Raw genomic sequence first — 21,312 nt, forward strand, 5'->3', positions numbered from 1 at the left:
ACAAATTCAAAAGCTAGCAGAAGACAAGAAATAACTAAGATCAGAGCAGAACTGAAGGAGATAGAGACACAAAAAAACCTTCAAAAAATCATTGAATCCAGGAGCTGTTTTTTTTTTAAAAATCAACAAAATAGATAGACTGCTAGCCACATTAATAAAGAGGAAAAGAGAGAAGAATCAAATAGATGCAATAAAAAATGATATTGGGGATATCACCACTGATCCCACAGAAATACAAACTACCATCAGAGAATACTATAAACACGTCTATACAGATAAACTAGAAAATCTAGAAGAAATAGATAAATTCCTGGACACATACACCCTCCCAAGTCTAAGCCAGGAAGAAGTTGAATCCCTGAATAGACATATAACAAGTTCTGAAATTGAGGCAGTAATTAATAGCCTACCAACCAAAAAAAGTACAGGACCAGATGGATTCACAGACAAATTCTACCAGAGGCACAAAGAGGAGCTGGTACCATTCCTTCTGAAACTATTCCAAACAATAGAAAAAGAGGGAATCCTCCTTAACTCATTTTATGAAGCCAGCATCATCCTGATACCAAAACCTGACAGAGACACAACAAAAAAAGAAAATTTCAGGCCAATATCCCTGATGAACATCGATACAAAAATCCTCAATAAAATACTGGCAAACCAAATCCAGCAGCACATCAAAAAGCTTATCTACCACAATCAAGTTGGCTTCATCCCTGGGATGCAAGGCTGGTTCAACATATGCAAATCAATAAACATAATCCATCACATAAACAGAACCAATGACAAAAACCACATGATTATCTCAATAGATGCAGAAAAGGCCTTCGATAAAATTCAACACCCCTTCATGCTAAAAACTCTCAATAAACTATGTATTGGTGGAACATATCTCAAAATAATAAGAGCTATTTATGACAAACCCACAGCCAATATCATACTGAATGGGCAAAAACTGGAAGCATTCCCTTTGAAAACTGGCACAAGACAGGGATGCCCTCTCTCACCACTCCTATTCAACATAGTATTGGAAGTTCTGGCCAGGGCAATCAGGCAAGAGAAAGCAATAAAGGTTATTCAAATAGGAAAAGAGGAAGTCAAATTGTCTCTCTTTGCAGATGACATGATTGTATATTTAGAAAACCCCATCGTCTCAGCCCAAAACCTCCTTAAGCTGATAAGCAACTTCAGTAAAGTCTCAGGGTACAAAATCAATGTGCAAAAATCACAAGCATTCCTATACACCAATAACAGACAAACAGAGAGCCAAATCATGAGTGAACTCCCATTCACAATTGCTACTAAGAAAATAAAATACCTACGAATACAACTTATAAGAGATGTGAAGGACCTCTTCAAGGAAAACTATAAACCACTGATCAAGGAAATAAGAGAGGACACAAACAAATGGAAAAACATTCCATGCTCATGGATAGGAAGAATCATTATCATGAAAATGGCCATACTGCCCAAAGTAATTTATAGATTCAATGCCATCTCCATCAAGCTACCACTGACTTTCTTCACAGAATTGGAAAACACTACTTTAAACTTCATATGGAACCAACAAAGAGCCCTCATAGCCAAGACAATCCTGGACAAGAAGGACAAAGCTGGAGGCATCATGCTACCTGACTTGAAACTATACTACAAGGCTACAGTAACCAAAACAGCATGGTACTGGGGCCAAACAGATATGCAGACCAATGGAACAGAATGGAGGCCTCAGAAATAACACCACACAGTTACAACCATATGATCTTTGACAAACCTGACACAAACAAGCAATGGGGAAAAGATTCTCTATTTAATAAATGGTGTTGGGAAAACTGGCTAGCCATATGCAGAAAACTGAAACTGGATCCCTTCCTTACACCTTTTACAAAAATCAACTCAAGATGGATCAAATACTTAAACGTAAGACCTAGGACCATAAAAATCCTAGAAGAAAACCTGGGCAATACCATTCAGGAGATAGGCATGGGCAAAGACTTCATGTCTAAAACACCAAAAGCAATGGCAACAAAAGCCAAAATTGACAAAGGAGATCTAATTAAACTAAAGAGCTTCCACACAGCAAAAGAAACTATCATCAGGGTGAGCAGGCAACCTACAGGATGGGAGAAAATTTTTGCAATCTATCCATCTGAGAAAGGGCTAATATCCAGAATCTACAAAGAACTTAAACAAATTTACAAGAAAAAAACAAACAACCCCATCAAAAAATGGGCAAAGGATATGAACAGACACTTCTCAAAAGAAGACATTTATGCAGCCAACAGACATTTGAAAAAATGCTGATCATCACTGGTCATTAAAGAAATGCAAATCAAAACCACAGTGAGATACCAACTCACGCCAGTTAGAATGGTGATCATTAAAAAGTCAGGAAACAACAGATGCTGGAGAGGTTGTGGAAAAATAGGAACGCTTTTACACTGTTGATGGGAGTGTAAATTAATTCAACCATTGTGGAAGACAGTATGGCGATTCCTCAAGGATCTAGAACTAGAAATACCATTTGACCCAGCAAATCCCACTACTGGGCATATACCCAAAGGATTATAAATCATTCTACAATAAAGACACATGCACATGTATGTTTACTGTGGCACTATTCACAATAGCGAAGACTTGGAACCAACCCAAATGTCCATCAATGATAGACTGGATTAAGAAAATGTAGCACATATACACCATGGAATACTATACAGCCATAAAAAAGGATGAGTTCCTGTCCTTTGCAGGGACGTGGATGAAGCTGGAAACCATCATTCTCAAAAACTATCACAAGATCAGAAAACCAAACACTGCATGTTCTCACTCATAAGTGGGAGCTGAACAATGAGAACACATGGAAACAGGGAGTGGAACATCACACGCTGGGGCCTGTTGTGGGGTGGGGGGCTAGGGGAGGGATAACATTAGGAGAAATACCTAATGTAGGTGACGGGTTGATGGGTGCAGCAAACCACCAGGGCACGTGTATACCTATGTAACAAAACTGCACGTTCTGCACATGTAACCCAGAACTTAAAATATAATTTAAAAAATAAATAAAATAAAAAGCATCCAAATAGAAGAGAATAGTAAAATTATCTCTTTTTGCAGATGACATGATCATACATGTAGAAAACTCTAAAGACTCAAGAAAAAATTGTTAGAACTAATACATGAATTCTGTAAAGTTGCAGGATACAAAATCAACATACAGAAATCAGTGGTGTTTCTATACACTATAAAATATCCCAAAGGAAATTAGAAAATAATCTTATTTACAATAGCAACAAAAGAATAAAATACTTAGGAATAGACTTAACCAAAGAAATGAAAGACTTGTACAATGAAAATATAGAAAACATTTATGAAGGAAATTAAGACACAGATAAATAAAAGATATTCCATATTCCTAGATTGGAAGAATTAGTATTGTTAAAATGTCCACACTACCCAAAGTAATCTATAGATTTGATGTGATCCCTATCAAAATCTCAATGGTGTTCTTCACAGAAATAAAAAAAATTTTTTTAATTAATATGAAATCACAAAAGACCCCAAGGAGGCAAAGCAATCTTTTTTTTTTTTTTTTTTGAGACAGAGTCTTGCTCTGTTGCCCAGGCTGGAGTGCAGTGGTGCAATCTTGGCTCACTACAACCTCTGCCTCCCAGGTTTAAGTGATTCTCCTGCCTCAGCCTCCAGATTAGCTGGGATCACAGGGGCCTGCTAGCACACCTGGCTAATTTTTGTATTTTTTCAGTAGAGACGGGGTTTCACCATGTTGGCCAGGCTGCTCTTAAACTTCTGACCTCAAGTGATCCACCCGCCTCAGCCTCCCAAAGTGCTGGGATTACAGGCGTGGGCCACCACATGCAGCCTGGCAAAGCAATCTTAAGCAAGAAGAACAAAGCTAGAGGCATCATACTTCCTGATTTCAAAATATACTACAAGTCTCCAGTAATCAAAATAGTATGGTACTGGCATAAAAACAGACACATCAACCAAGGGAACAGAATAGAAAAGCCCAGAAATAAGTTCACACATTTACAGTCAACAGATTTTTGACAAGGGTGCCAAGAACACACAACGGGGAAAAGAGAGTCTCTTCAATAAATGATATTGGGAAAACTGAATATCCACATGCAGAAGAAAGAAATTGGGCCCTTTTCTCACACTATACATAAAATTCAACTCAAAATTGATTAAACACTTGTATATAAGACCTGAAACTATAATACTCCTAGACGAAAACAGGAAAAAAGCTACCTGATATTGATTTGGGCAATAATTTTTTTATATGACACCAAAAGCACAGGCAACAAAAACAAAAATAGAAACTGGGATTGCATCAAACTAAAAACTTTCTGCACAGCAAAAGAAATAATCAACAGAGTGAAAAGACAACCTATGGAATGGATGAAAATATTTGCAAACTGTATATCTGATAATGGGTAAGAAACTCAAACAACTCATTAGTAAGAAACAACCCAATTAAAAATGGGCAAAGAACCCAAATAGAATTTTTCAGAAGAAGAAATATAAAAGGCCAACAGATAAATGATGCTCAGCATCACTAACCCACAGGGAAATGCAAATCAAAACACAATGAGATATTCCCTCACATCTATTAGAATAGTGTCTTAGTCTGTTATGGACTATAACTTATTATGGACTCTAATTTATTATGCTGCTATGACAGAATACCACAGACTGAGTAATTTGTAGTGAACAGAAATGTATTTGGCTCACAGTTCTGGAGGCTGGGCAGTCCAAGATCAAGAGGCCAGCATCTGGCAAAGGCCTTCTTTCTATATCATAACGTGGCAGAAGGGCAAAAAGAGGGCAAGAGAGAGCAATTCAAATTCACAGCCTTAGGTGCTTTTGTAATCGGCATTAATCCATTCATGAGGCTGGAGTCCTCATAACCTAAACACCTCCCATTCGGCCCTACCTCCCAACACTGTCGCATTGGGAATTAAGTTTCCAACACATGTTTTTTGAGGAAAACACTCAAACCATAGCAAATAGCTATTATCAAAAAGACAAAATATGACAAATGTTGGTGGTAATGTGGAGAAAAGGAAACCTTTGTACACTGTTGCTGCAAAAATAAATTGGTACAGCCATTATGAAAAACAGCATAGAGGTTCCTCAAAAAAACTAAAAATGAATACCATGTGATCTGGCAATCTCACTTCTGTTATATATCCAAAGGATACAAAATCAGTATGTTGAATATCTGCACTCCCATGTTCACTGTAACAGTATTCACAATAGTCAAGATATGGAAACAACCTAAGTGTGTCCATTGATGGATGGAGGGATAAAGACAATCTGATATATATATATCTGATGGAATATTCCCACAATTATAAAATATTATTTGGCCTTAAAACAGAAGAAAATCCTCCCACTTGTGATAACATGGATGAACCTGGAAAATATTATGCTAAGTGTAATAAGCCAGACACTGAAAGAAAAATACTTCATGACCTCATATGTGGAATCTAAGATGGTCAAACTCATAAAAGCAGACAGTAGAATCTTAGGTGCTAGGGACTGTGGTGTGGGGGAAACAGGGAGATGTTGATCAAAGGGTACAAAATTTCAGTTATGCAAGATAAATTAGTTCTGGAGATCTAATGTACAATATAGTAACTACAGTAAACAATATTGTATACTTGAAATTTGCTAAAAGAGTAGGTCATAAATGTTCTCACCACAAAAAAATGTAGCTAGGCAAAGAGATAGATATATCTTAATTAGCTTGCTTGTGGTGACCATTTCACAATGTATCAAACATCATATATGAAAAACAAAATATATCAAAACATCAAGTTGTACCTCTTAAATATATGCAACTTTTGTCAATTATACCTAAATAAAGATTTTTTAAAAGAGATGCAGTTCCTTGGGCACCATGTCAGTTCTACTGAATCAGAATCTAAATTTTAATAAGACCCTTAGCTGTTTCATAAGCAGTAAAGTTTGAAAACACTGGCAGAGGACAGAGTCAGCTGTGAAAGAGTACTGGGAATGCACAGCCTATCCTCCACCCTGGTCTCAGAATGATCTTCTAAGAATGTAGTGTGTGTGTGTGTGTGTGTGTGTGTGTGTGTGTGTGTGTGTGTGTGTAGAGAGAGAGAGTCTATAATGTGGGCATTAATGAATGATCCCACTGTATGAATTAATGAGACACGTTAGTATCCAAAACGTGGGATTTCACACCTTGACATGTCTGGGTTCTGGACAAAATTACATAACATATTCAAGAGAAAGGGAATACAGTTTGAGAAATATGGTAGTAATGCCAATTCGAAAGGCCTAGATTTAAACCATGGCATACAGCATAAGAAATACTGAAAATGATATCACTCATAGAACACCTGGGATTTTTTATCTGCTTGAATACACTAAAATAGGTATCAGTGTAAGTCTATTATATGATCACACATCAGTTTAGTATCATGGGAATTTTTTTTTTTTTTTTTTTTTTTGCGATGGAGTCTCACTCTGTCGCCCAGGCTGGAGCGCAGTGGCGCGATCTCGGCTCACTGCAAGCTCCGCCTCCCGGGTTCACGCCATTCTCCTGCCTCAGCCTCCCGAGTAGCTGGGACTACAGGCGCCCACCACCACGCCCAGCTAATGTTTTGTATTTTTAGTAGAGACGGTGTTTCACCGTGTTAGCCAGGATGGTCTCGATCTCCTGACCTTGTGATCCGCCCACCTCGGCCTCCCAAAGTGCTGGGATTACAGGCATAAGCCACCGTGCCCGGCTGGAAATTTTTAAAAATTATTCTGCCATGTAGCATTTTTTTCTTCCCATGGAACAGAAAATATTAATAAATTTGTGGCTTTGTTCCTAAACAAGTTATACCAGAAATCACAATATTCTTTTTTATAAATATATCTGTATTGGGGGGTTAAAATAGAATGAATAACATATTCAAACCATATAACTTTATTTAAAGATTTACCAAGGATTTTGTTTTCTCTGCTGCTCTCCTTTCTATATAGGAGAAAATTTGACCTTCTATTTATGGCCTTTAGACTTGGCTTTTGCAAGAGCTAGTATAATTAAATCCCAGGTAATAAGTAAACACTCCAACCCACCTTTCTGGGGTGGGATGGTGCAAAATCATTTGTAGAAAGCTACCTGTTTCGTCTAGCTACCTCCTGCGTAAGTGGGTACTGGCAGCTCTTGGGGGCCTGAATTTTATGTCTCATTTTGACTAAAATAATGAATGTGTAGTCTGACTCCAAAAGGGGATAGTCATCTTTGATTTGAGATAGGTCTCGTTATGTTTCCAAATTTCTGATTTAAAAGAAATTTGTTGCTACAGAATAATCATTGAGAAGTAGAAGAAGTTTTGAAATGACGTATATATCAATGTAAAATGCCATTCCGTTTTATCAGCATCCAAAAAGTTTATGTTGAACTTAAGAGTATTATATAGCTAATAAATGTTGATCATTAACTTGTGACTAAACCGTATGTGCTAGGAAGAATATGATCTCTCAGTGATGTCCACATTTTAATCCCCAGAACATTTGACTGTGTTATGTTGCATGGCAAGAGGGACTTAAGGTTGCAGATGGAATTAAGTTTGCCAATTAGCTGATGTCAAAATAGGGAGAATATCCTGGATTATCCAGGTCGGCCCAATGTAATCACAAGAGGCCTTGAAAGTGAGAGAGAGAGGCAGAAGAGGAGAGTCAAAGGGAGACGTGACTACTTAAGAATAGTCACAAAGGTGCAATGTTACTGGCTTCGAAGATGGAGGAAGGAAGCCATGAGTTAATGAATGTGTGTGGCATCTAGAAGCTGGAAAAGAAAGGAAAAAGGATCCTTTTCTTTTTCTTTTTTTTTTGAGACGGAGTCTCACTCTGTCGCCCAGGCTGGAGTGCAGTGGCGCGATCTCCGCTCACTGCAAGCTCCGCCTCCCGGGTTCACGCCATTCTCCTGCCTCAGCCTCCCGAGTAGCTGGGACTACAGGCGACCGAAAAAGGATCCTTTTCTAGAGCTTCCAGAAAGAAATGCAGCCCTGATGACACCTTGATTTTAGCCCAGTGAGACTTGGGTCAGTCTTCTGCCCTATCGAACTGTAAGATAATAAACTTGTGTTGTTTTAAGCCATATTAAGTTTGTGGTAATTTGCCACCCCAGCATTAGAAAACTAATACCCTGTATACATTGGCTTTGCCTTCATTCGTTACTCAATCTTTGTGCCTTGATTAGAAACCTGCTTGGGGAGACAATTTATTAATTCAACAAATAGTTAATGACTGACTACACAAATCCTAGATTCCATATATTATGTGCCAGGCATTGTGCTAGAAGGCCTCACTGGTAAATTCTACTAAATGTTTAAGGAAGGATTAACATTAATCCTTCTTAAACTCTTCCAAGAGATAGAAAAGGAGAGTAAACTTTACAACTCATACTATGAGGCCACCATATCTTGATATCAAAGCCAGACAAATATATCACAAGAAAAGAAAATTACAAATTGCATGTAATTGAATATGTGAGTATAATATTCCCTTATGCATCTAGGTGCAAAAATCTTCAACAAAATATTAGCAAACCAAATCCAGCAGCATGTTATAAAGGTTATAGCCCATGCTCAAGTGGAAATTATCCCAATAATGCAAGACTGGTTCAACATAAGACAATCAATCCCCCAGTCAACTCCACATTAATAAAATATAGGGAAAAAAACCCCTGCAAGTTCATTCTGGTTGATGCAGAAAAATCACTTGATAAAGCTGAGCACCTTTTCATGACCAAAAAAAAAAAAACAAAAAAACAAAAACAAACCACTAAGCAAACTAGAAATGGAAGAGAAAATCCACAACATGATAAAGAGCATTCATAAAATACCCAAAACTAACATCACACTCAATGGTAGAAGACTGAAAGATATTTCCCTAACATTAGAAACGAGACAAGAATGCCTGCTTTTACTGCTTCTATTCAAAATTGTATTGGAAGTCTTAGCCAGAGCAATTAGGAAAAAAAGAAATAAAAGGCATCCAAATTGAAAAGGAATAAGTAAAGCTATCTTATTCTCAGATGAACATGAACTTATGTATGGAAAACCCCGAAGAATCCACAAAACACTATAGAGCTAATAAACGAATTCAGCAAAGTTGCAAGATATAAGATCAACGCGCAAAAATCAGTTGTATTTCTACACACTAGCAATGAACAATCTGAGATGAAATTAACAAAATAAAAAATAATTCTATTTAAAATAGCTTCAAAAAGAATAAAATACTTAGGAATAAATTCAGCTAAGGAGGTAAAAGACTTGTACACTGAAAACTACAAAACATTGCTGAAAGATATTAGAGACAGCATAAAGAAGTGAAAATATATCCTGTGTTCATGAATTGGAAGACAATATTATTAAGATGATAGTACTACCCAAAGTGATCTACAGATTTAATACAATCTGCATCAAAATCCCAATGGCCATTTTTTTTTGGCAGAAATGGAAAAGCCAATCTTAAAATTCATGTGTAATTGTGCAAGACCTCAAATAGCCAAAATAATCCTAAAAAATAACAAAGCTGGATAACTCACATTTCCCAAATTCAAAACTTCGTATAAAGCTACAGTTATCAATGCTTTGTGGTACTGGCATAAGGACAGACATATATATAAATGGAATAGAATTAAGAAGCAAGAAATAAACCCATAAATATATTCATGGGTATGTACCTCAAATACAGATGGTTCCCAGCTTATAATGGTTGGACTTACAATATTTTGACTTTATGATGGTATGAAAGCAACATGCATTCAGTAGAATCTATATGCATAAAAGTACTTAAAGTACACATACAACCATTCTGCCTTTCACTTTCAGTGCAATATTGAATAAATTACGTGAGATAGTCAACACTTCATTATAAATTTGGCTTTACGTTATATGATTTTGCCCAACTGTAGCCTAATTGTAAGTGTTCTGAGCATGTTTAAGGTAGGCCAGGCTAAATTATGATGATTGGTAGGTTAGCCGCTGATATGGTTTGGCTCTGTATCCCCACCCAAATCTCACATTGAATTGTAATCCCCGTGTGTCAGAGGAGAGGCCTGGTGGGAGGTGATTGGATCATGGGGGTGGATTTCCCCTTGCTGTTCTTGAGACAGTGAGTGAGTTCTCATGAGATCTGATGGTTTAAAAGTGTATGACATTTCCGTCCTTCACTCTCTGTCTCTCCTGCTCCACCATGGTAAGGCGTGCTTGCTTCCCCTTTACCTGCTGCTGTGACTGTAAGTTTCCTGAGGCCTCGCAGTCATGCTTCCTGTTAAGCCTGCAGAACTGTGAGTCCATTAAACCTCTTTTCTTCGTAAATTACCAAGTCTCAGGTAGTTCTTTATAGCAGTGTGAGAATGGACTAATATAGCTGTATTAAATGAATTTACACTAATAATGGTTTTAACTAACAATGGGTTTATCAGGATGTAATACCATCCCAAGTTGAGGAGCGTCTGTAATTTAAAACATCTGTTCAAACAAACACTTGTACAGGAGCGTTCATGGCAGCACTATTCACACTATCCAATCAGTAATGTAGGGGATCAAATGCCACCTCAAAATATGCCACTTTGGCATATTGATTATTTTGTGTTTAAAGGCACTTGAAAGTAGCAGATGCAAGAAGGGCACAGTGACCTTCCTTTTTTTTTTCATGAAAGGAAGAGATGAAACTCTGATGTGAAAGGTATTATCTGGATACCAGGAAGAAGAAACACATTCTTATTGCCAGAGATGGGGAGTCCAGGCTTAAGGGAAAGCTGCACCAAAAAACCTTGTTACACAACTCTTACCTTCTTAGTGACTTTTCCACAATTAACTCTCCTAGCCCAAACCCCATTGTCTTGTTATGTTTTCACAATTTACCATACTTTTCCCACCCTAGTATGTAAGTATTCAGCTGTAATTGATCACTTGAGTCTTCATATTTCTTATGAGGGCTCCCATGTACATGTAAAAAATACCAAATAAAATTTTGTATGCTTTTCTTTTGTTAATCTATCTTATTTAAGTCCTAGCTGGAGAATCTAAGAGGATAGAGGACAACATTTACCTCCCCTGCCATGGAAATCACTTAATGAACTGTTCATCAACTGATGAGTAGATAAACAAAATGTGGCCTATTTATACAACAGAATATTTCTCACTGGTGTTGTCTCAATGCTTAACACAGTATACCTGGCACTACCCTTCAATATTTTTTGAAGAATGAGCACATGAATTATCATGTCTCCAGCTAGGTTCGCCAGTATGAGTAATATGTAGTGAGTGTCTACTGTGTGCCATTTTACTACCTAAACTTTTTATGGACTCTGTCCCCTAGTCTTATCTACCAATGCCATTGTCTTAGTTGAGATATCTGTCATTTCTTGACTGGTATAATACAGCAGCTTTCTAATTCCAATATCAGTCCTCTCTGTTCTATTCTCCACACACAATCCTCTCTGTTCTATTCTCCACACAGCTTCCAGGGTGATATTTCTAGAGGCAAATCAGACCACGTCACTCCCAAGCTGAAAGACCACAGTGGGTTCAGTGTAGCCTACAGGGTATTCTAAAACCTCAGCATGGCATAATAGAACCTCCATGTCTTGGCTCCTGCCTACCTCTTTCCCAGCCACATCAACCACTACTGCTCCACTGGCATCGTACTCTCCAGCCTTAATGAATTGGTTGCAACTCCCCTCCTCCCACCGGTGCCTTGGCTTCTCATCATGCTACAGATTCTTTAACACACACATTGTCCTCCAAGAAGCTTGCCAGATCCACTCCTATTCTTTCAACGAAATGTTTATTGACCACTCTTTATACACTATGACCAAATAGGATTTATCCCACAAATGTAAGGTTGGTTCAACATGTGAAAATCAGTTTATATAATACACCATATCAATGGTTGGTTCAACATGTGAAAATCAATTTATATAATACACCATATTAACAGAATGCATGGCGGAGCGGGGGCAGGGGCGGGGGCTCATGGTCATCTTAATCATGTACAAAAAGGATCATTTGACAAAACGCAGTACCCTTTCATGAAAATAAATTCAACAAACCAGGAACAGAAAGAAACTTCTTCAACCTGATAGAGGGCATCCATGAAAAACCCAGAGATAACATCATACTTAATGGTGAAAGACTGGTTGAAACAACTGACTGTTGCAGATTGATCTTGGATACTGCAACTTTGCTGAGCAATGAATAACATGAAAATAAAATTAAGGAAATGATTCATTTTACAGTAGCATCGAAACAATAAAATGTCGAAGAATAAATTTAACAAAAGGTGTACAAGATGTATACTCTGAAAATTACAAGACGTTGCTAAAATAAATTAAAGAAGACCTAAATAAATCGAAAGGCATTTTGTGTTAACGGACTGGGACACTTAATATTGTTAAGATGCCCATAATCTCCAAGGCAATATACAGATTCATTGTGATGCCTGTCAGAATCCAACCTGCCTTCTTTGTAAAAACTGACAAGCTGATCCTAAAATTCATAAGAAAATGTAAGGGGCTCAGATAGCCAAAACAATCTCAGAAAAGAAAAAAGTTGAAGGACTCACACTTCCCAATTTCAAAACGTACTACAAAACCGCAGTAATCCGAAAAGGGTGGTACTGCCATCGTGATAGATACATTAGGTCAATGTTACAGAACTCAGAGTCAGGAATAAACCCATATATTTATGTAAAGTTTATTTTCAGTAAGAGTTCCGGCACCCCTCAATGGGTGGAGGGGAAGAATAATCCCCTCAACAAACTGCGCTGGGACAACTGGATAGCCACATGCAAAAGAATGCCCCTGGACCCCTACCTCACATCATGTAAAGAATTAATTCAAAATGGATCACAGATCTAAATGTAAGGGCTGAAACTATAAAACTCTAAGAAGAAAACAGAGATGTAACTTTGCACGACCTTGGATTAGGCAACAGCTCCTTCAGTATGACACCAAAGGCAAAGCCACAGATATCTTTTCATTTGGCAAGTTGGACTACATCCAAATGTAAATCTTTTGGGCAACAAAGGGCTCTATCCAGAAAGTGAATGGGAGAAACATTTGCAAATCACATATCTGATAAGAGTCTATTTTCCAGAATATATGAATAAGTTTTAGAAGCCCACAGCCAAAATACAATCAACCGAATTAAAAAATGGGCAAAGGGCTTGAATAGACATTCCTCCAAAGCAGAGGTACAGAGGGCCAAGAAGCACATGAAAAGATGTCTTAGTCTGTTTTCTGTTGCCATAATTGAATACCCGACACTGAACAATTTATAAAGAAAAGAAATTTATTTCTTACCGTTCTGGGGACTGGGAAGTGCCCCGGCATCTGGGGATGGCAGAGGGTATCACATGGCGAGAGGGCAAGAGCGTGTATGTCGTTTCAGGCCTCTCTTCCTATTCTTATAAAGCCACCAGTCGCATCCTGGGGGTCTCACCCCGATGACCTTATCTAATCCTAATTACCGTCTCAAAGGCTGCGCCTCCAATCAACATGTGAATTTGGGGATTAAGTTTCCAAGACACACAATTTGGGGGACGCACTCAAACCACAGCAACATCATTAGCCATTTGGGAAATACAAATGAAAACCACCATGAGATAGCACTTCACACCCACTAGGATGGCTACTGTAAACAAAACAAAATGAGGCAAACAGAAAACAAGTTTTGATGAGGCTGTGAAGAAATTGGGACTCTCATGCACTACTGTTGGGAATGCGAAAGATTACAGCTGCTGTGGAAATCAGTTTGGTGGTTCCTCGATAAGTTAAACAGAATTACCACACGAGCCAGCAGTTTGACTCCTAGAAATAGACCCAAAAGAACTGAAAAGAGATATTCAAAGAAAAACCTGTAGAGAGATGGTCATGGCAGTGCCATTCACAATAGCCAGAAGGGGGAAATAACCTGTCCATCAACTGACGAGTGGGTAAACAAAATGTGGCCTCCTATTTATACAACAGAATCGTACTCATTCAAAGGAAGGAAGTAGTGATTCATGCCTCTACATGGATGAACCCTGATGAAACCATTACGCTAAGTGAAAGCAGCCAGACACACAAGGCCTCACATTTGGTCGTATAATTCCATCTATAGGAAATCTCCAGAACAGGCTAACCTCTACGGACAGAAAGCAGATGGACTAGGGGTTGCCAGCGACTATCGGGAACGTGTGTATGGGCGGGGGGAGGGGGTGTGTGTGGGAGGGTGTGGGGGCTGGTAGTGGTGGTGTGGAAGGAGGCGTGCGCCAAGTGACTGCTTATAGGTACAGGGGTTTCGGTTTCCTTTCGGGGTGTTGAAAACGTTTCGGAACTAGGTGGTCGTGATGGATGTGCAACATTGTGAAGGCGTGGTACCCATCCTCCCCTCGCCCACCCCTTTGTCTTTCCCACAGTGTTCCCATCCAGTAGAAAGGGAAAGTTCCCACTGGCAAAGAGAGGGTCACCAGCGCGATTCCCCCTGCCCCGCCCCGCCCCACCCCACCCCCACGGCCCTCCAGCCACTTCTAGGCCCAGGCCTGCTCCCTCGAGGCCAATGGGAAAGTGATGAGGTCACCTGACGGACGTGCGTCCCTTGTGAGGGGCCGTCACCACATGCGTGCCCGTCACCACATGCGTGCCCGTCACCGGATGTGCGTGCCCATTGGTCTCGGCTCCCTAGCCAATGAGGGGCTGGGCCCTGGTCGCTAGGATACACAGTACTGGACGCGCTAACTGTCCTCTTGAGAGCCATCTTGCCTAGCTGGGCCAAGCCGAGATAGCACACTCAACGCCCAGCATGCCGAGGAGGAGGAGACACCGAGGGTCCTCCGGTGCTGGCGGCCGGGGGCGGACCTGCTCTCGCACCGTCCGAGCGGAGCTTTCGTTTTCAGTGAGCCAGGTGGAGCGCAGTCTACGGGAGGGCCAGTACGCTCAGCGCCTGAGTCGCACGGCGCCGGTCTACCTCGCTGCGGTTATTGAGTACCTGACGGCCAAGGTCCTGGAGCTGGCGGGCAACGAGGCCCAGAACAGCGGAGCGCGGAACATCACTCCCCTGCTGCTGGACATGGTGGTTCACAACGACAGGCTACTGAGCACCCTTTTCAACACGACCACCATCTCTCAAGTGGCCCCCGGCGAGGACTAGCTTCTGACACCCGGCCCCTGGGACCTGACAGGTCCACTCGTCCACCCACCCGGCCCCAAACTCCCCGGCCCCAAATCCCCCGGCCTTAAACACCCTCCCCCCACAGCCCAGGCCCCAAAGTCTTGGGCCTTCATTAATTCTGTCAATAAAATGTTTAAAGGAACCCATCTGCCTGCTTCAGTCACTTTGCCTTGGGGTGGGGGTGGGGGGGCGGTGAGATGGGTTGGGGGGTTGTGAGACCTCCACAGCTGGAGGGATGGAGAGGTGGTGGGGGTCTGGGGTTGGGTGGGAGTCAGGGATGGCACAGAGGAGCAGTCTCTGCCGGTGACAGTGCAGGGGAGTGGCCCTGGGTGGGAAGGGGACACCCCCGCTGGTTCTGAGCAAGTCAGGGCCTGCCCGGGAAAGTCCTCAGCATGATGGTGTTCGTTGGGGCGGGTGGGCCTCAAGACCATGACTGCAGTGTTGCGACAGGACGGACTTCTAAGGCAACCGGGGTGGGGACGGAGAGGTGGACCCGGCGCTTGGCAAGGGGCCCTGGACCGGAAGACGGAGGAGTGAGTAGTCGGGGCGGGGGGGGGGGGGCGGAGGGGGGAGGAACAACAGTCCAGAAATGCACAGACATGGAATTAGGGTCACGAGTTTAGTTTGGGTCATGTTCAGATGGAGAGGCTGTGGGATGCCTTTAGCAGCCTAGACCATTTGCATTGCAGCCGAGCTAGCAGCAGCTGGTGCCCCGCCAGGCCCCGCGTACCTTCCCAGGGTCTTGGCTCCGCATCCCCGAGACCCTCCATTTGCATACGCCGCTCACAGCCCGGCCAGGCCCCGCCTCCGATCCCGCTCTTTGCATATCACCAGGGCAAGGGGCAGGCTCGGGCTGGGGAGCCGGCGCGGGCACGGCGGCAGCCCGCCGAGGGGGACGCAGGGCACGTCGCCCCGCCCCGGCCCGCCCGCCAGCTGCGGCGGCGCGTCGGGAAGTGCTTGGGGCGGCGAGCATGGCGGCAGCGGCTGCAGGCCTGGGCGGCGGCGCCGGCCCGGGACCCGAGGCCGGGGACTTCCTGGCCCGCTACCGGCTGGTGTCGAACAAGCTGAAGAAGCGGTTCCTGCGGAAGCCGAACGTGGCGGAGGCCGGCGAGCAGTTCGGACAGCTGGGCCGGGAGCTGCGCGCTCAGGAGTGTCTGCCCTACGCGGCCTGGTGCCAGCTGGCGGTGGCGCGCTGCCAGCAGGCGCTCTTCCACGGGCCCGGGGAGGCGCTGGCCCTCACCGAGGCCGCCCGCCTCTTCCTGCGGCAGGAGCGCGACGCGCGCCAGCGCCTGGTCTGCCCCGCCGCCTACGGGGAGCCGCTGCAGGCCGCCGCCAGCGCCCTGGGCGCCGCGGTGCGTCTGCACCTCGAGCTGGGTCAGCCGGCCGCCGCCGCCGCCCTCTGCCTCGAGCTGGCCGCCGCCCTGCGCGACCTGGGCCAGCCGGCCGCCGCCGCCGGTCACTTCCAGCGCGCCGCCCAGCTCCAGCTGCCCCAGCTGCCCCTGGCCGCGCTGCAGGCGCTTGGCGAGGCCGCCTCCTGCCAGCTGCTGGCGCGCGACTACACCGGCGCCCTGGCGGTCTTCACGCGCATGCAGCGCCTGGCGCGGGAGCACGGCAGCCACCCGGTGCAGTCACTGCCGCCGCCCCCGCCGCCGGCACCCCAGCCCGGGCCCGGGGCGACGCCCGCCCTACCGGCCGCGCCGCTTCCTCCGAACTCCGGCTCGGCGGCGCCCTCTCCCGCCGCCCTGGGCGCCTTCTCGGACGTGCTAGTCCGCTGCGAGGTGTCCCGCGTGCTGCTGCTGCTCCTCCTGCAACCACCGCCCGCCAAGCTGCTGCCGGAGCACGCCCAGACCCTGGAGAAGTACTCCTGGGAGGCTTTTGACAGCCACGGGCAGGAGAGCAGCGGCCAGCTTCCCGAGGAGCTCTTTCTGCTGCTCCAGTCTTTGGTCATGGCTACCCACGAAAAGGACACGGAAGCCATCAAGTCGCTGCAGGTGGAGATGTGGCCACTGTTGACTGCTGAGCAGAACCACCTCCTTCACCTCGTTCTGCAAGAAACCATCTCCCCCTCAGGACAGGGAGTCTGATCCGTCCCATTCACCCAATGACTTCTTTTTGCCCAGGCCGGGACTTTTTGCATCAGTCACGTTAACCAGATGACTTTGCCTGTTACCAAACCTCATGCATCCACGTTTGCGTCTGGGGAGGAATAAAAAGACATCGTTCCCGCTTCTGCGTTTTGTTATTCCTACTGCCGCCATAGGAATTATTTCGTTGGCTGAACGTTACCAGCACCCCGAGAACACATTTTGATAGAATCAGAGTAGAGGACATGGCTGTCTTCTAAAAAGCCACGACATGAAAATGACAATCCCTTTCGTCTCCTTCCTCCGCTGCTTCCACCCAACGCAGCCTCCTGCCTCCGCCTTTGTTTCATAGTGAGGATCTTATTTTGCACGGCGCCCTCCCTCTAAATACCTACCCTAGATGATTTCATCCTGCCCCTCACTTCTTAACATATTCCTGTGTCTTTGTAATGGCCAAATTTCTCCTTCCACTCGTCCGCACGGTACGTCTTCATGGGAGTCATTTTATTCCTTACAGCTTCCTTGTAACCACAGCCCTAAATCCATGATAAAGCTACTCTTGTACTCCTCATGTGTGGTTTTGGTGTCCGTCGTCTATAAAATGTGACTCTCTTACCTACTTGTCAGGAGGCCAGCAGCAGAACCAGATAGCTGTTTGGGCTCCAGGCTGTATTCGTTCCTTTGAAATTTGCGCTATGCCTCCTGTGTGGGCAACGAACCTGCAGAGATCATCTATGATGTGCTCCGTACTGGGGTGACTGCAATGCAGATACATCCAGTGCAGCGGGTCTGGTGCCGATGCATCGATTTGCATTGGAATTCACGGTTCTGGTTCCATTCGCAGAGGTATATGCAGTCTGGATCACAACAGCTTTTATTTGTAATAGGGATTTTTTTTTTTTTTTTTTTTTTTCCCCCGAGATGGAGTCTCACTCTGTCGCCCAGGCAGGAGCGCAGTGGCGTGATCTCGGCTCACTGCAACCTCCGCCTCCTGGGTTCAAGCGATTCTCCTACCTCAACCTCCAGGGTGCCTGGGATTAACAGGCGTGCACCACCACGCTGGGCTAATTTTTGTATTTTTAATAGAGATGGGGGTCTCACCATGTTGGCCAAGCTGGTCTCCAACTCCTGACCTCAGATGATCCACCCTCCTCGGCCTCCCAAAGTGCTGGGATTACAGGCATGAGCCACCACGCCTGGCCTGTAATAGGGATTTTGCTGCAACTTTTAGTTAAGGAGGTGAAATCAGAGTGCGTGGCCCTTTGGTGTTGTGCGATCACGTGACTGCAAGGCAGCCTCCGTGTTCCCCCAAAGCAGGATGGCGTTCCGTTTGAGAACACTTAAGTTTCCAAGGCTTTCTGGCTCAAATGGAGCATGCCCCCCAACTAAGCTGTTTTCTTACTTATTGCGTCTTTTTAATCCTTTTGATGGTGACAACAAGAACTCTTCAGAATATAGCCTCTTTCTCAAACTTTCAACCCTGGGGAAATGCATCCTTTGGGCCGAAGTTGCACACAATACTGATCTTCGGGGCTGAGATGTAAGGACATAGTTTGGAGTAGGTGTTTTTGTTTTGCGTCTTTTTGCAGGGGAGAGGTGTGGAGGGTTGTCACTGTGAGTTGAGTGCCTCCAAATGGGTGGGACTTGTAGGGTGTTCTTTTCTGCTTCTATTTCTATTTCGACAGTGTGGAAGTAATGGGAAGCACAGGAGAGGCCCATTCCACCGTCATTCCTCTTTCTCTCACTTGGCTGCCAGGAAGGGTCCTACGGAGCCCTGAACGCCTAGCCCAAATTATTGTAAAAGCGGTTGAAGGGCTCATGCTCCTTTGCTCTTTGGCTCTTTCCTGGTATGCTCCTCTTAACCCGGGCTGCAGACCTGGCCGGCTGGCTTCTTGTCAGGTTCAGGAGTTACGGAGCATGACTGGTGACCAGTTTGGGATTTGGGCTTCAGGAGAAGCCTCCTTAGGCCTCTGGTCCAAACTCCTTGCGTCAGGGAGGTGAGGGGAAGGATAACCAGACGGTCAGGTAGTGGGTATCTGAGCATAATTCTAGGAAACACTAAAACTCCTCGTTTTCCATTTGCCGTGGGCTCATTCGTGTATCTCCCTCAGAAGCTTAAGAGCAGTGATAACTGGGCCGAGGCCAGATTTCAGCATTTTTGAGAATTCCCTCGTAATGTATCACATCAGTATCAAAAGTCAACACTGATTTCTAGCATGCCAAAAGCAAATACTTTCAGAGGACATGATTAGTTTGCTTTTTAACTTGAAAACAATTCCAAATTCACACTTAAAACAGTGTAAACCGTCGGAAATGGTGGCAGCGAAGCAGTGAACCCTTAAAGGCTGTTGGGGTTCCCCTTCTCCTCATTGTGAGGTACTCCCAAAAGGATAAATGTTGCTTATGAAAGAATATTTTATACGTGAATAGTACAAAGACAAAGACGTTTGAGAACCGCTACGCCGGAGGAAGGTGGTCAAGACTGAAATTAGCGTGTTAGGCAAGATCTGGTTCCTAGGTGCTGAGGATTCTGGTGCCAAGGATTAATGTTAACCGTGCAGGCATCTCTACCACCGTTAGAGGAGACCAGCAGCCCACAGACTCTTTCTGTCAAGGGCGGGATAGAAATGTGTTAGTCTTTACAGACCACAGGTGGTCTCTGTTGCACAGTCTTCTTTGTTTCTTTGTATGTTTGTCTTTGCAATCCTTTCAACGTGTAAAAACTATTCTTAACTCACAGTCCGTACAAAAGCAGGCTATGGGCCAAATTCTGGGGCTATAGTTTGCCCACCCCTGAATTAGAACCCAGGACATAGTAGTTGCTCAGTGATTGTTCAAGGAATGAACCTCATGAGAGTAGTTAATAACTGTAAGTAATTTATCCTTATCGTTAAAAGACAAAGATTGAAGAATAAGTGAACTAAGCATTCACCTCCAGATTGTAGGAAACAAACCAAAAGAAAGGAAAATAGAATTTTTAAAGTTTTGAACAGAGATTGATGAACTAGAAACAGCTCTTTCAAAACCACGTTTGGGTTTAAAACTGAGCTGATTCTTTGAAAAATTAATAGAATAGACAAACACTTGCCAACTCTTGATACAGAAGGGAAAAAAGGAGAAAAGACATATGTGTGTATACAGATATAGATGTATGGCACAGGAAGGGATATATGACTCTAATGTGCACATTTGCAGACATTAACTCAAGGCAACACAAATGAGAATAGCAATAATCATATAACGATTGGAAAATATAGCCTAGTATCTCTCACTAAATAAAGCACATGGCTCATATGGCTTTTTCATTTACTCTCATTAAATACTGGATTCCTACATTAAATAAGCTATTCTAGAGCAATAGTCTTCATGGAAAAAAATGGAAGCTTTCCCACTTTATTTTCAAGTTTAATATAACCCTCATGCCAAAACCTGGCAAGTAGAGCTACTGAAAAAGCTAAACCCATTTCATTCATGAATATAGATATAGAAATTATAAATGAAATGTTGGCAAATTGGATCCAGCTAAGTTTTAAATAACTAACACACTATGACTGACGAAAGTTTTCCCAGAAATGGAGCACAGTAGTGCTCTTGCACTGGTCTGTGAGAGCCAATTGTAAGTAAGCATCTCTTCCCATCCCTGGGGCCAGGCATGATGGGAGTAGTATTTATGTCAGGGAAATCTGCCAATGCTATAAATCAAGGCCTTTACTTCTTAACCTCCTCTCACTTTGCTCCCCTGTGGGTTGTTAATTTCTTGTCAGCACACTATTGAATTTCGTTAAGTATAATTTGACAACACAAAAGAGAAATGTGACCATGTCAAAGATGCTGAAAAGCATTTGATAAAATTCAGTTGCCATTGCAAATAAAATAGGGATAGGAGAAAACTTTTTAAACATCATAAAAAGTATTTGAAACTAACAGTGAACATTACATTAAACAGTGAAACACAGGTTACATTCTCATTAAAGTCAAGAGCAAGACAGGCTTATTTGTTATGTGTTTACCAGATCCTGTCAGCATAA

At 43.4% G+C, this 21,312-nt stretch overlaps 3 protein-coding genes and 1 non-coding gene across 11 annotated transcripts in view; 2 read left to right on the forward strand and 2 right to left on the reverse strand.

The window, feature by feature from the left end:
* Positions 1-21,312, reverse strand: part of F8 (coagulation factor VIII) — a 189,326-nt gene that overhangs the window by 33,844 nt on the left and 134,170 nt on the right. Inside the window, exon 1 of one of the 8 annotated variants that reach the window (XM_054676351.2) lies at positions 15,931-16,173. The exons of the other annotated variants lie outside the window; for them this stretch is intronic. Within the exon in view, the coding sequence (XP_054532326.1) occupies positions 15,931-16,173 (243 nt within the window). Of the gene's footprint in view, positions 1-15,930; positions 16,174-21,312 lie in introns of those variants that run through there. 8 annotated transcript variants of the gene reach the window in all.
* H2AB1 (H2A.B variant histone 1) lies at positions 14,706-15,342 on the forward strand. The gene has a single exon (XM_003317792.7). The coding sequence runs from the start codon at positions 14,832-14,834 to the stop codon at positions 15,177-15,179; it is 348 nt and encodes a 115-aa protein (XP_003317840.1). The 5' UTR covers positions 14,706-14,831; the 3' UTR covers positions 15,180-15,342.
* On the forward strand, positions 16,172-17,855 carry F8A1 (coagulation factor VIII associated 1). Its single transcript, XM_054676352.1, has one exon. The coding sequence runs from the start codon at positions 16,172-16,174 to the stop codon at positions 17,282-17,284; it is 1,113 nt and encodes a 370-aa protein (XP_054532327.1). The 3' UTR covers positions 17,285-17,855.
* MIR1184-2 (microRNA mir-1184-2) lies at positions 17,155-17,252 on the reverse strand. The gene has a single exon (NR_128605.1). It is a non-coding gene; the product is annotated as a microRNA mir-1184-2 (primary transcript).

The sequence above is a fragment of the Pan troglodytes genome, chromosome X (genome assembly GCF_028858775.2).
Source record: "Pan troglodytes isolate AG18354 chromosome X, NHGRI_mPanTro3-v2.0_pri, whole genome shotgun sequence".
In the NCBI taxonomy this organism is placed as follows: Eukaryota; Metazoa; Chordata; class Mammalia; order Primates; family Hominidae; genus Pan; species Pan troglodytes.

Bases quoted from the DNA above. Each gene is read 5' to 3' on its own strand.
- H2AB1 (XM_003317792.7), top strand. From the start codon at position 14,832: ATGCCGAGGAGGAGGAGACACCGAGGGTCCTCCGGTGCTGGCGGCCGG.
- F8A1 (XM_054676352.1), top strand. From the start codon at position 16,172: ATGGCGGCAGCGGCTGCAGGCCTGGGCGGCGGCGCCGGCCCGGGACCC.